The 15,492-nt window shown below is 49.2% G+C and overlaps 1 protein-coding gene across 1 annotated transcript in view; it reads left to right on the top strand.

Moving 5' to 3' along the window:
* Window positions 1-15,492, top strand: part of LOC136577417 (scavenger receptor cysteine-rich type 1 protein M130-like) — a 334,056-nt gene that overhangs the window by 261,078 nt on the left and 57,486 nt on the right. Inside the window, exons 7-8 of the mRNA XM_066577312.1 lie at window positions 10,118-10,438; window positions 10,530-10,844. Coding sequence (XP_066433409.1) covers window positions 10,118-10,438; window positions 10,530-10,844 — 636 coding nt within the window. The remainder of the gene's footprint in view (window positions 1-10,117; window positions 10,439-10,529; window positions 10,845-15,492) is intronic.

The raw sequence follows: 15,492 nt of genomic DNA, 5'->3' as shown, positions 1-15,492 counted from the left end.
TCTCCAGCAAATATTTTGAACCAACATCCCATGGATCTCTGAGTCAGTAGATTGGAACATTGGCAATCACTGGCCCAGTTTACTGTGGGTATATTATCTTGTACACCTTCCAGTGTAGCATCAGAGAGGGTATTCAGCATGGCAGGTGATGTAGTTATTCCCAAGCAGACAACATTGTATATCAAAAGCTTGGAAGAATTCATATTTGTGAAAATGAATCAGACATGGATTGCTGAGTATTTTAACCTCTGGAGGATTTTTTGATTTTTCATTTTTTGGTTTTCCTCTCCACTTTCAAAAATCCTAACCCTTATTTTTTTTCCACTGACTTAGCTGCTCAGTGCTTGTTTTCTACGGGGCAAGTAGTATTTTTCAGTGGTGCTTTTTAATGCACTAAATAATGCACTGAAAAAACACTTAAATATTAATTAATGGAGTGCAATGGAAAAAAAACGCAATTGTCATCTTTGGAGCTCTTGTTTTTACGCCTTACGCACTGTCCCAAGAATTACCTGATAACTTTATTCTATGGGTCAGTACAATTCCGATGATACTAAATGTATACAGTTTTTTTCTCTACTGTACTTAAAACAGTAAAATATCTTTGGAAAAAATATAATTTATTTTCTTTCACCATGATTTCATTTTGGGAATCACGGGGGCAGAAAAGTCTATATATATATAAGTTAAAACAGCCCTTCACAGGTACAGACTTAAAACAGAAATCTTTATTGAAATCCTTTAAAAGGACACTTATTGGCCAACAAACAAAAAGAGAGACACTACAGACAGGGGTTGTACAGGTGAGTAGTCATTTATAACTCCTCAAAAATACAGGACGTGAACCATCTAATCTCTCTATATATCCAAGTGTGATGAAATACCTGGACAAAAGATGGAGAGACTGTGGATGTCAGATCTCTTATAAAAGGATTCTGACAAATTGTCTTGTGAGACAGCTGCTCACAATAACTCAGTGAATATATTAATAGATGTAGAGTTGAAACATCAGCACATCATCAATCACACAGTTCCTTTAACTTAAAAGTTCTATTTTAACTTAAAGGTGTTCCTGGACTTTTCATTTTTTTCTATTGATGATTGTTATCAATAGATGATTGTGGGATGGTAGGATGCATCATCCAACTTCTCTTTTATTAAGTATATTAAAAAAAAACAGCATAGGATATGCATTTCAAGGAGAACCCCTTCTTCATTCAGGTTGGGTGGGATATCACTTCTGGGACTAAGGGATATGGGAATCAAAAGTGCTGATGGTACCAAAGATGAAGCTGGAGATAGCAAGAGAAGTGGAGGGTGATATTTAGTATACTTAATAAAAGAGAAGCTGAATAATTCATCCTACCATCCCACCATCTTGTCTGGAGAGTTGCGCCTATCCACCAGTCTTTTCTTTCTATAGCTCTTTACAAATCTGATGTACCAACCTCTGGCGAGCTCTCCTGATTGGCAGCACCTGGGACCAAAGCCTTTGATACCATCATGTTTGCTCCACCCCTCTCCTTTTCTACTATCATTAGATGATCATCAGTGACCTGTTGCTGGGGATTCCTGCCCACCAACTGATTCCAAGAGTCATTGTCAATATGGCCATTGCGGGAAGTAGAAAGCACTAACCATAACACAGCTGCCCAGGTTGGTACTGCAAGTGCAGCTCCCACTGAATTAAGGGGGAGCTGCATCTCCAATACCAAGCCAGGCCACTGCACTATGGTCAGTGCTTTCTGCTTCCTATGTGGACTGTAATGACAGGGGCCCTGGGAATTAGCTGATCAGCCTACAAGCAGCACAAGTATAGTTCATGTCATGCATTGTGACATTTCAGTGGTGTGAACAGCATAATAAATGTTGGTTTATACTAAAGTAAAGGAAAAAAATGAATAGGGGCTCACCTCACCAGCAGTGCCTCCGGTAAAGGGGAAAAAACAATACCTGTTTCCCAGCGGGAGCTCCGTCCTCAGATGGCCATTGGCAATCGGCTAAACTTCATTAGAGAAACCGTAGATATGGAGGAGGGCTTCAACCATTGAAAAAAAATAACTTTATGGATTAAAACTAGAGATGAGCGAGCACACTGGTCCGAGCTTGATGCTCGTTCGAGTATTAGGGTACTCGAGATGCTCGTTACTCGAGACGAGCACCACACGATGTTCGAATCACTTTCATTTTCTTCCCTGAGAAATTTGGGCGCTTTTCTGGCCAATAGAAAGACAGGGAAGGCATTACAACTTCCTCCTGTGACATTCCAGCCCTATACCACCCCCCTGCAGTGAGTGGCTGGGGAGATCAGGTGACACTCGAGTATTAAAATCTGCCCCGCCCGCGGCTCACCACAGATGCACGCTGAGAGAGATCAGGGAAAGTGCTGTCTTGCTGTAGCTGCTATAGGGAGAGTATTAGGTGTTATTTTAGTCTTCAAGAACCCCAACGGTCCTTCTTAGGGCCACATCTGACCGTGTGCAGTACTGTTGAGGCTGCTTTTAGCAGTGTTGCACAATTTATTTATTTTTTTGTATATCGGGCGTGCAGACCATAGCGTCCTCAGTCTGCAGTCATTTTACAGTGTATAGGGGCAGTACTGGTGAGGCAGGGAAAGAGGTATACTGGCTATATAGGCAGTGGGCTTTTTCCCAAAAAGTGGAAAAAAATACTATATTTGGCCTGCCTGTGACTGTCTTCAGTTTACTGTGTATCTGCTGGGGGTAGTAGTCGCTGATTAATACCCAGCCTTGCACATAATTGTTTCCTGGCTGCACTGGCCTTTCAGTAACCACAGTCATCCTCCAACAGGGAAATCCAAATACAGCGTATATCAGAGGCAGTGGGCTTTTTCCCAAAAAGTGGACAAAAATACTATATTTGGCCTGCCTGTGACTGTCTTCAGTTTACTGCGTGTCTGCAGCGGGTAGTAGTCGCTGATTAATACCCAGTCTTGCGCATAATTGTTTCCTGGCTGCACTGGGCTTTCAGTAACCACAGTCATCCTCCAACAGGGAAATCCAAATACAGCGTATATCAGAGGCAGTGGGCTTTTTCCCAAAAAGTGGAAAAAAATACTATATTTGGCCTGCCTGTGACTGTCTTCAGTTTACTGCGTGTCTGCTGCGGGTAGTATTCGCTGATTAATACCCAGCCTTGCGCATAATTGTTTCCTGGCTGCACTGGCCTTTCAGTAACCACAGTCATCCTCCAACAGGGAAATCCAAATACAGCGTATATCAGAGGCAGTGGGCTTTTTCCCAAAAAGGGGGAAAATATACTATATTTGGCCTGCCTGTGACTGTCTTCAGTTTACTGCGTTTCTGCTGGGGGTAGTAGGCGCTGATTAATACCCAGCCTTGCGCATAATTGTTTCCTGCCTGCACTGGGCTTTCAGTAACCACAGTCATCCTCCAACAGGGAAATCCAAATACAGCGTATATCAGAGGCAGTGGGCTTTTTCCCAAAAAGTGGAAAAAAATACCATATTTGGCCTGGCAGTGACCGTCTTCAGTTTATGGAGTGTCTTCTGGGGGTAGTAGTCGCTGATTAATACCCAGCCTTGCGCATAATTGTTTCCTGGCTCTGCTGTGTGTTCCGTAAGCGAAGTCAGCCTCCAACCACAGGCCAATAAGCGGCACATTTAATTACAGCGTTCTGTTTCTGCTCTACTCGTAATACACCATGCTGAGGGGTAGGGGTAGGCCTAGAGGACGTGGACGTGGGCGAGGACGCGGAGGCCCAAGTCAGGGTGTGGGCACAGGCCGAGCTCCTGCTCCAGGTGTATCGCAGCCGACTGCTGCGGGATTAGGAGAGAGGCAAGTTTCTGGGGTCCCCAGATTCATCTCACAATTAATGGGTCCACGCGGTAGACCTTTATTAGAAACTGAGCAGTGTGAGCAGGTCCTGTCGTGGATGGCAGAAAGAGCATCCAGCAATCTATCGACTACGCCGTCCACTGCTGCAACTCTGAATCCTCTGGCTGCTGCTCCTCCTTCCTCCCAGCCTCCTCACTCCATTACAATGACACATTCTGAGGAGCAGGCAGACTCCCAGGAACTGTTCTCGGGCCCCTGCCCAGATTGGGCAGCAATGGTTCCTCTCCCACCGGAGGAGTTTGTGGTGACCGATGCCCAACCTTTGGAAAGTTCCCGGGGTCCAGGGGATGAGGCTGGGGACTTCCGGCAACTGTCTCAAGAGGTTTCAGTGGGTGAGGAGGACGATGACGATGAGACACAGTTGTCCATCAGTGAGGTAGTAGTAAGGGCAGTAAGTCCGAGGGAGGAGCGCACAGAGGATTCGGAGGAAGAGCAGCTGGACGATGAGGTGACTGACCCCACCTGGTTTGCTAAGCCTACTGAGGACAGGTCTTCAGAGGGGGGGGCAAGTGCAGCAGCAGGGCAGGTTGGAAGAGGCAGTGCGGTGGCCAGGGGTAGAGGCAGGGCCAGACCGAATAATCCACGCACTGTTTCCCAAAGCGCCCCCTCGCGCCATGCCACCCTGCAGAGGCCGAGGTGCTCAAAGGTGTGCAGTTTTTCACTGAGAGTGCAGACGACCGAAGAACTGTGGTGTGCAAGGTTTGTCACGCCAAGATCAGCCGGGGAGCCACCACCACCAGCATGCGCAGGCATATGATGGCCAAGCACCCCACAAGGTGGGACGAAGGCCGTTCACCGCCCTAGGTTTGCACCACTGCCTCTCCCCCTGTGCCCCAACCTGCCACTGAGATCCAACCGCCCTCTCAGGACACAGGCACGACCGTCTCCCAGCCTGCACCCACACGCTTACCTCCGCTGTCCTCGGCCCCATCCAGCAATGTCTCTCAGCACAGTGTCCAGACGTCGCTAGCGCAAGTGTTGAAACGCAAGTGCAAGTACGCCGCCACGCACCCGCACGCTCAAGCGTTAAATGTGCACATAGCCAAATTGATCAGCCTGGAGATGCTGCCGTATAGGCTTGTGGAAATGGAGGCTTTCAAAAACATTATGGCAGCGGCGGCCCCGCGCTACTCGGTTCCCAGTTGCCACTACTTTTCCCAAAGTGCCGTCCCAGCTCTGCACGACCACGTCTCCCGCAACATTGAACGCGCCCTCACCAACGCGGTTACTGCCAAGGTCCACTTAACAACGGACACGTGGACAAGCACAGGTGGGCAGGGCCACTATATCTCCCTGACGGCACATTGGGTGAATTTAGTGGAGGCTGGGACCGAGTCAGAGCCTGGGACCGCTCACATCCTACGCACCCCCAGAATTGCGAGCCCCAGCTCGGTGCTGGTATCTGCGGCAGTGTATACTTCCTCCACTAAACCACCCTCCTCCTCCTCCTCCTATGCAACCTCTGTCTCGCAATCAAGATGTGTCAGCAGCAGCACGTCGGCAACAGTCGGTGTCGCGCGGCGTGGCAGCACAGCGGTTGCCAAGCGTCAGCAGGCCGTGCTGAAACTACTCAGCTTAGGAGAGAAGAGGCACACGGCCCACGAACTGCTGCAGGGTCTGACAGAGCAGTCCGACTGCTGGCTTTCGCCGCTGAGCCTCCAACCGGGCATGGTCGTGTGTGACAACGGCCATAACCTGGTGGCGGCTTTGCAGCTCGGCAGCCTCATGCACGTGCCATGCCTGGCCCACATCTTTAATTTGGTGGTTCAGCGCTTTCTGAAAAGCTACCGACGCTTGTCAGACCTGCTCGGAAAGGTGCGCCGGGTCAGCGCACATTTCCGCAAGTCCAAGATGGACTCTGCCACCCTGCGGACTCTGCAACATCGGTTTAATCTGCCAGTGCACCGACTGCTGTGCGACGTGCCCACATGGTGGAACTCTACGCTCCACATGTTGGCCAGGCTCTATGAGCAGCGTAGAGCTATAGTGGAATACCAACTCCAACATGGGCGGCGTAGTGGGAATCAGCCTCCTCAATTCTTTACAGAAGAGTGGGCCTGGTTGGCAGACATCTGCCAGGTCCTTGGAAACTTTGAGGAGTCTACCCAGATGGTGAGCGGCGATGCTGCAATCATTAGCGTCACCATTCCTCTGCTATGCCTCTTGAGAAGTTCCCTGCAAAGCATAAAGGCAGACGCTTTGCGCTCAGAAACGGAGGCGGGGGAAGACAGTATGTCGCTGGATAGTCAGAGCACCCTCATGTCTATATCTCAGCGCGTTTTAGAGGAGGAGGAGGAGGAGGGGGAGGAGCATGAGGAGGAGGGGGAAGAGACAGCTTGGCCCACTGCTGAGGGTTCCATGCTGCTTGCCTGTCATCCTTTTAGCGTGTATGGCCAGAGGAGGAGGAGGATCCTGAAAGTGATCTTTCTAGTGAGGACAGCCATGTGTTGCGTATAGGTACCCTGGCACACATAGCTGACTTCATGTTAGGATGCCTTTCTCGTGACCCTCGCGTTACACGCATTCTGGCCACTATGGATTACTGGGTGTACCCACTGCTTGACCCACGGTATAAGGAGAACCCTTCCACTCTCATACCCGAAGAGGAAAGGGGTTCGAGAGTGATGCTATACCACAGGACCCTGGCAGACAAACTGATGGAAAAATTCCCATCCGACAGCGCTAGTGGCAGAAGGCGCAGTTCCGAGGGCCAGGTAGCAGGGGAGGCGTGGAGATCAGGCAGCATATACAGCGCAGGCAGGGGAACACTCTCCAAGGCCTTTGACAGCTTTATGGCTCCCCAGCAAGACTGTGTCACCGCTCCCCAGTCAAGGCTTAGTCTGCGGGAGCACTGTAAAAGGATGGTGAGGGAGTACGTAGCCGATCGTACGACCGTCCTTCGTGACGCCTCTGCTCCGTACAACTACTGGGTCTCGAAGCTGGACACGTGGCCTGAACTCGCGCTGTATGCCCTGGAGGTGCTTGCTTGTCCTGCGGCTAGCGTCTTGTCAGAGAGGGTGTTTAGTGCGGCTGGGGGAATCATCATGGATAAGCGTACCCGCCTGTCAACTGACAGTGCCGACAGGCTTACACTCATCAAGATGAACAAAGCCTGGATTTCCCCAGACTTCTCTTCTCCACCAGCGGACAGCAGCGATACCTAAACAATACGTAGGCTGCACCCACGGATGGAAGCATCGTTCTCTATCACCATAAAAAACGGGGACCTTTTAGCTTCATCAATCTGTGTATTATATTCATTCCTCCTCCTCCTGCTCCTCCTCCTGAAACCTCATGTAATCACGCCGAACGGGCAATTTTTCTTAGGCCCACAAGGCTAAGTCATATTACTTTTGTAAACAATGTTTATACGTTTCAATTCTCATTAAAGCGTTGAAACTTTCACCTCAACCAATTTTTATTTTAACTGGGCTGCCTCCAGGCCTAGTTACCAATTAAGCCACATTAACCAAAGCGATTAATGGGTTTCACCTGCCCTCTTGGTTGGGCATGGGCAATTTTTCTGAGGTACATTAGTACTGTTGGTACACCAATTTTTTGGGCCCTCGCCTATAGTGTAATCCAAGTAATTTTTATGGGCTTCGCCTGCACTCATGGTACAGCAAGGTGTGTGGGGTTGGCCTACACTTTTGCTACATAAATGTAACTGGGGCCTTGTCTATACTGCAACTACTGAAATGTGAAAGAGACTGTTATCTCCCTAAACTGCTGCAACGGGAATGTTGCTGTGGCCTGTCTTGACTGCTACTACTACTGAAATGGAACTAATACTGTGCTCCCCCTATACTGCTGCTAGTGATATGTTACTGGGGCCTGTCTTGACTGTTACTACTACTGAAATGGAACTAATACTGTGCTCCCCCTATACTGCTGCTAGTGATATGTTACTGGGGCCTGTCTCTAATGCTACCGCTGAAATGTTACTAATTCTGGGCTCTGCCTATACCGCTGCTAATGCTATGTCACTGGGGTGTGGAAACGGAGGCTTCCCAAAGACATGATGACGGCGAGGCCATTTCCCACCAACGCGGTTACTGTTAAGGTGCTTATAACCACGGACACGTGGAGAGGACACGTAGTGCCTCAAAAACATCCCCCTCCTCCTCCAACAATAAAAACATTCTTGGCAAATACCTTTGCATTGGTCCATCTGGTGGCAGTCCAAGAATTTCACCTTTAATGACACAACAAAAGAGTCCCCCCACCATCCCCCCACCACGGCCCACTTAATCCTGGCCACATTCCAACTAAATAAAACCGCGCTACTAGGTCCGCAATCGCGACCACATTCCCACCAACGCGGTTACTGTTAAGGTACATATTACCAGTCTGACTGGGGCATGCACTGTGGGCCAAAGCCCACCTGTATTATATGTGACGTTAGCTCTGCTGAGCAGGGCACTGCAGTGGGATACATTTATGTACTGCCGATGGGTTCCAGGGAGCCACCCATGCTGTGAGTCAACAGGGACTTCACATTACGGATTTGTACCTGCCAGTGTCTATGTATTAAAAACCCCGGTCAGACTGGGGCATGCAGTGTGGGCCGAAGCCCACCTGCGTTTAATCTGACATTACCTCAGCCGTGCTGGGCAATGCAATGGGATTTATTTATGTAACGCCGGTGGGTTCCAGGGAGCCACCCATGCTGTCGGTCCACACGGAGTTGTACCTGCCTGTGTCTACTTCTAAGGAACCCCAGTCTGACTGGGGCATGCAGTGTGGGCCGAAGCCCACCTGTATTTAATCTGACGTTAGCTCTACTATCCGGGGCACTGCATTGGGACAAACTACAGGAGCAATACAGCGCTAATGAGACGTGCACAGCTACACTAGCATAGGAGTCCGCTGTAGACCTGCGATTGCTGAGGGTTTGTGCAGAGGCCTATGTCCTGGGTGCAGTGAAAGTCCGCTTCCAGCCTAGGATTGCTGAATCTGTGGGCCGAGGCCTATGCCGTGGGCGCTGTGCAAGTCTGCCATGTTTGGCCGCTCAGATCTAATTTTTGTTCATGTCTTGGGTTTCCTAGGACCCACCTATGCTGTTGGTGCAAACTTAGTTCCCATTGCGGTGTTTGACCTGTCTGGCACAAAGGCACTGACTGAGTAGGGGGCAGAGCACTGACGGCTTTCCCCTTGCAGTGTGGATTGAGCTATGCGACACCTTGACAGAATGAATAGTGTGTGACACATAGGTTCCCCATTGCTATGCCCACGTGTGCAGCTCCTGGTGGAGGAGGCACTGGATTGGATTTCTCATTGCTTCTGTACAGCATTGTGGGCTATCGCCCCGCCCCTTTTAAAGAGGGTCGCTGCCTGGCCCTGCCAACCCTCTGCAGTGTGTGCCTGTGGTTCCTCCTCATGGCAGATGCACTTATAAATAGACATGAGGGTGGTGTGGCTATGAGGCCAGCGTGTGGCATGAGGGCAGCTAAAGGCTGCGCAGGGACACTTTTGTGTGCGCTGTGGACACTGGGTCGTGCAGGGGGGTTGGGCAGCATGTAACCCAGGAGATGTGGCAGCGGAGTGTCATGCAGGCAGTGATTGTGCTTTGTTGGAGGTAGTGTGGTGCTTAGCTAAGGTATGCCTTGCTAATGAGGGTTTTTCAGAAGTAAAAATTGTTGGGAGGGGGCACTTTTGCCGCTATTGTGGCTTAATAGTGGGACCTGGGAACTTGAGATGCAGCCCAACTTGTAGCCCCTCGCCTGCCCTATCCGTTTCTGTGTCGTTCCCATCACGTTCATGAATTTCCCAGATTTTCACAAATGAAAACCTTAGCGAGCATCGGCGATATACAAAAATGCTCGAGTCGCCCATTGACTTCAATAGGGTTCGTTACTCGAAACGAACCCTCGAGCATCGCGGAAAGTTCGACTCGAGTAACGAGCACCCGAGCATTTTGGTGCTCGCTCATCTCTAATTAAAACACATACATCTACCAGGTAAACGCTGAACGCGTTTCGGCCAGACATTGGCCTTTGCCAACGTTCAGCGTTTACCTGGTAGATGTATGTGTTTTTATCAATAAAGTTTTTTTTTAATGGTTGAAGCCCTCCTCCATATCTACGGTTGGCTTATACTGTACATTTATATTTCTCTGGAAAAAGTAAAATAAATAAATCTGCAATCATTCTTAGTTTAGTCACTTCTGATTTCTTATGGTTGAATCTATGAAACTATTAGAATGAATTATGTTAAATAATGAGATTATATAACCACAGGGAAAGAGGAGACAGTGAGGCTGATGGGTGGAGAGGATCACTGTGCAGGAAGACTGGAGATTCTCCCCAATAATACATGGAACAGAGCTGTCGGTGATCAATGGGGCATTAATGAGACCCAAGTTGTGTGCAGAGAATTACGTTGTGGTCATGCCATTGGGCAATTTACTATCATACCTCCAACAACAGTCAGTGGTCATGTGTACCTCAGTGGTAATTGTCAAGGAAATGAGACCCAACTGGCAGATTGTTCTGTTACTGGATCATCTGATAAAAATACATGGACGGGACAGGAAAAGGAGATAGAAATTATCTGCTCAGGTATAGTAACTTCTATGTAGCACAAGTAGAGATTATTTAATACTAAACATATTACATGGTGTGTTATATCTGTGAGTCTCTTCTAATACAGAAAGTAACCAGCTGAGGCTGGTAGATGGTCCCGGCCGATGTGCGGGCAGAGTGGAGATTTATCATGATGGAAGTTGGGGGACAATCTGTGATGACTCCTGGAATAAAGCAGATGCAGATGTGGTCTGTAAGCAGCTGGGCTGTGGTTATGGTGTCAGAGCTACAACTGGAGGCTATCATGGAAGAGGAACTGGGGAGATCTGGCTGGACAATGTGGAATGTGGAGGGAATGAAACACACATCCAGGACTGTCCAGCAAACCAGTATGGTAAACATGACTGTGGTCATAAAGAGGATGCAGGTGTGATATGTTCAGGTAAGATAGTATTCACTGCTATTTAAAGGGGTTTGAAATATTGACTAGGTGATATATTAGGGCATATGGACATCATTAATGAGGTTATGTGCTCAAGACATCTCTCCATGAACTTAAAGATTCACTAGAAAAAAGTAGCCCATGTTCCAGGTAAGGGTTAAGAGCCCAGGGCAGCACGGTTAGCATGCTTTAAGCTTGTCAAATTGAGAATGAGGTGTGATTATTATTATTTTTTTATATGCAGAAATGAATTGCTCTATTTAAATAATATTGGCACATGACCTTTCTTTATGTCTGCCTGGATCGTTTAATAAAGACTGGAAGCTTTTAACCCAACGTTGGACTTTCTTCATTCTTCCTGCGCAAGATTGGTGTTTTAGCACGATTCTTTGTACCTAATATAAAACATGTACAACCTATGGAAGATGTAAATTTATTGGTCCAGATTCCAATTAGAATAATGTTACCATTTTGCTTACGATGTTAGAAGTCTATAAATGATAGCATTACACTATCCACTATTATATATATATATATATTTATATATATAATAATAAACTTTATTTGTATAGCGCCAACATATTCCGCAGCGCTTACATAGACAGGGGGGATACAGAAAGACAAAAGTACAAACATTACAGAACCACGGTTACATAGTAATCAGCTGATGGAAACAATAGGGGTGAGGGTCCTGCTCCAACGAGCTTACATACTACAAGTAATGGGGTGATACAGAAGGTAAAGGGGCTGGAGATGTGCACAGTATGGCGAGGTGGAGATGTGCACGGTATGGTGGGGTGGAGAGTGAGGGATGCTATACACATAGACAATGGTCAGACATTGAGCCGTGTGACGCCAGAAACAGTATGACTGCAGGAGCGGTTTATGATGGCTAGCAGGGATTGCAGTAAGTAGGTCAGGGAGCATGTTATCAGGCGGAGTACAGAGGGGTTTGTTTAGGGAATTCGGTATGCCTCCCTGAAGAGGTGCGTTTTTAGAGCATGCCTGAAGTTCTGTGAGTCCTGGATTGCCCGGGTAGCCTTTGGTAGTGCGTTCCAGAGGACCGGTGCTGCTCTGGAGAAGTCTTGGAGGCCGGAATGAGAAGTTCGAATTAAAGGGGTGCTCAATCTGGTTTCGTTAGCAGAGCGGAGAGCCCGGGCTGGTTGATGGATTGAGATGAGGGAGGCGATATAGGGGGGTGCTGCACTGTGGAGGGCTTTGTGGATGAAGGTGGCGAGTTTAAATTGAATTCTGTATTTAACGGGCAGCCAGTGCAGTGACTGGCACAGGGCAGAGGCATCCGAGTAGCGGCTGGACAGGAAGATGAGCCTGGCTGCCGCATTCAGGATGGATTGGAGAGGGTAGAGTCTGGTGCAGGGGAGGCCGATCAGCAACGAGTTGCAATAATCGAGCCGGGAGTGGATGAGGGCAACAGTAAGCGTTTTTAGCGTGTCCACAGTGAGAAAAGAGCGGATTCTTGTGATGTTCTTGAGGTGCAGCTGACGTGTTCGGGCCAGAGATTGGATGTAGGGGGTAAAAGAGAGATCAGAATCAAATATGACTCCAAGGCAGCGGGCATGTTGTCTAGGAGTTATGGTGGCGCCACACACTGAGATGGAGATGTCAGGAGGAGGTCGGTTAGTGGAGGGTGGAAATACCAGCAGGTCAGTTTTAGAGAGGTTTAGTTTTAGGTAGAGAGAGGACATGGTGTTAGAGATAGCGGACAGTTAGTGATGTTTTGGAGTAAAGGTGCAGAGATGTCATGGGAAGAGGTGTATAGCTGGGTGTCATCAGCATACAGGTGGTATTGGAGGCCAAATCTCCTGATGGTTTGTCCAATAGGGGCTGTGTAGATAGAGAAAAGAAGGGGGCCGAGGACAGAGCCCTGGGGGACGCCAACAGCAAGGGGAAGAGGAGGGGAGGTAGAGCCAGCAAAGGAGACACTGAAAGAGCGGTCAGATAGGTAGGAAGAGAACCAGGAGAGGGCAGTATCCTTTAGGCCAATGGAGCGTAGCATACTGAGGAGGAGTTTGTGGTCAACAGTGTCAAATGCTGCGGAGAGGTCGAGGATGATCAGTAGGGAGTAATCGTCCCTCGATTTGGCTGTCAGTAGGTCATTGGATACCCTTGTAAGGGCAGTTTCTGTCGAGTGTTGAGGTCGAAAGCCAGACTGTAGGGGGTCTAGGAGAGAGTGCTCTGATAGGTAGCTTACAAGGCGGAAGTAAACCAGCCGTTCTAGTAGTTTGGAGATGAAGTGGAGGTTTGAGATGGGTCGGTAGTTGGCAGCATCAGTCGCGTCCAGAGTCGGCTTCTTTAGCAGTGGGGATATGATGGCGTGTTTGAAAGAAGAGGGAAAGATGCCAGAGGTCAGAGAGAGGTTGAATATAGTGGTGAGATGGGAGATGACCACTGGGGAGAAGGAACGGAGGAGGTGTGAGGGGAGGGGGTCGCTAGCGCAGGTGGTGGGGCGAGCAGAGAAGAGCAATTTGGAGACTTCTTCCTCTGTCGCTGGTCTAAGTACAGACAGTGAGCAGAAGCTAGATGCAGTGCTGACAAGACTAGGGTCAGGGCTAGTCTGTGGTTGGGAAGTTATTTCCTGACGGATGTCATCAATTTTCTTTTTGAAGTAAGCAGCCAGGTCTTCAGCACTGAGATCCGTCACCGGGGGCTGTGGTTTAGGGCTGAGAAGGGAGTGAAAAGTATCAGAGCCGTTTAGGGTTGTGGGATAGTGAGGAGACTAGAGAGGTGAAATAGACTTGTTTGGCATGGTGGAGGGCAAGGTTGTAGGATCTGAGCATGAATTTGTAGTGGAGGAAGTCTGCGGACGTTTGCGATTTCCTCCACAGCCGTTCAGCACTTCTAGAGCACCGCCGGATGAAGCGTTTTTGAGGCGTGAGCCAGGGTTGCCGTGGTCTACATCGGATGGCTCGGGTCCTGGGGGGCGCCGCTTCATCCAGGGCATGTTTGAGAGCGGTGTTGTAGTGAGCGGCAGCCAGGTTGGGGCAGGTGAGGAGAGAGATGGGGGACAGAGAGGACTGTAGGGATTCAGCAAAGTTCTGGGTGTGAATGGCCTTAAGGTTCCTGTAGGTACTGTAGGTAGGTGGGTCTGGAGAGATGTTTAGGGAGCGTGACAGAGAAAGAGAGGAGATTATGATCCGAGAGCGGGAGAGGGGAGTTAGTGAAGTTGGCAGCAGAGCAGAGCCGGAGGAAGACCAGATCCAGAGTATTGCCATCCCTGTGAGTGGGAGAGGCCGTGAGTTGAGAGAGACCAAGTGAGGAGGTGAGTGAAAGAAGCTGAGAGGCAGATGGGGAGTTGGGGTCATTAGTGGGGATGTTAAAATCACCTAAGATGAGGGTTGGAATTTCACAGGATAGGAAGTGGGGGAGCCAGGCAGCAAAGTGGTCCAAAAACAGGTGAGGAGCACCTGGGGGGCGATAGATAACTGGTACTCGCATGGACAGCGGGCGGAAAAGCCGTAGCATATGTACTTCAAATGATGGAAAAGTGAGTGAGGGTACAGGGGGGATGACCTGGTAGGTGCATTTCGGGGAGAGAACAGCACCTACTCCTCCGCCACGCCTGTAATCTGGTCTCGGGATATGGGAGAACTGCAGGCATTGTAGGACAGTGCAGCAGGGGAGGCCGTGTCAGACTGCTGGATCCACGTTTCTGTGAGAGCTAGCAGATTTAAAGATTTAGCAGTAAAAAAGTCGTGGATGGTGGGGAGTTTATTACATGCTGACTGGCAGTTCCAGAGTGCACATTTAAAGGAGTCAGGGGAGGGTATGCATGGGCTAGCAGTTGGGCTTGGGGATTTTATCAGTGAGCCCGGTAGGGGGTAATAGCTAGGAGCAGTGGAGGGTGGGCCAGGATTGGGAGAGATATCCCCAGCAGCTAGTAGCAGCAGAATAGTGAGGGTTAGCAGATGGTTAGGAGATTTATGAGGATGACTGTTATTTTTGTTGCACTAGGGGGTTTGAGGCTAAGCAAGAAGGTAAAGAGTGCATGCGAGCTGTGCATAGGGGAGGACAGGAGAGAGGGGCTAATGTGAATAGAGTGCCCCAGAGGTTGGCACTTGAAAGAAGTTCTGAAACTGAGAGCAAGAATGAGAACAGAGGTGACAGCATTAGCGATAGCTTTTAAGTGTAAAGCATTAAAGGGGTTCTCCCGCGGCAGCAAGTGGGTCTATACACTTCTGTATGGCCATATTAATGCACTTTGTAATATACATTGTGCATTAATTATGAGCCATACAGAAGTTAAAAAAAGTTTTTTACTTACCTGCTCCGTTGCTGGCGTCCTCGTCTCCATGGTGCCGACTAATTTTCGCCCTCCGATGGCCAAATTAGCCGCGCTTGCGCAGTCCGGGTCTTCTGCTCTCTTCAATGGAGCCGCTCGTGCAGAATGCAGGCTCCGTGTAGCTCCGCCCCGTCACGTGCCGATTCCAGCCAATCAGGAGGCTGGAATCGGCAATGGACCGCACAGAAGAGCTGCGGTCCACGGAGGAAGAGGATTCCGGCGGCCATCTTCACAGGTAAATATAGAAGTCACCAGAGCGCGGGGATTAAGGTAAGCGCTCCGGTAAGCTTTCTGTACGTCCCTGCATCGGGGTTGTCTCGCGCCGAACAGGGGGGGGGGGTTGAAAAA

Source organism: Eleutherodactylus coqui, chromosome 8 (genome assembly GCF_035609145.1).
Source record: "Eleutherodactylus coqui strain aEleCoq1 chromosome 8, aEleCoq1.hap1, whole genome shotgun sequence".
Taxonomy (NCBI): domain Eukaryota; kingdom Metazoa; phylum Chordata; class Amphibia; order Anura; family Eleutherodactylidae; genus Eleutherodactylus; species Eleutherodactylus coqui.
This window is presented reverse-complemented; position numbering and strand designations above follow the sequence as displayed.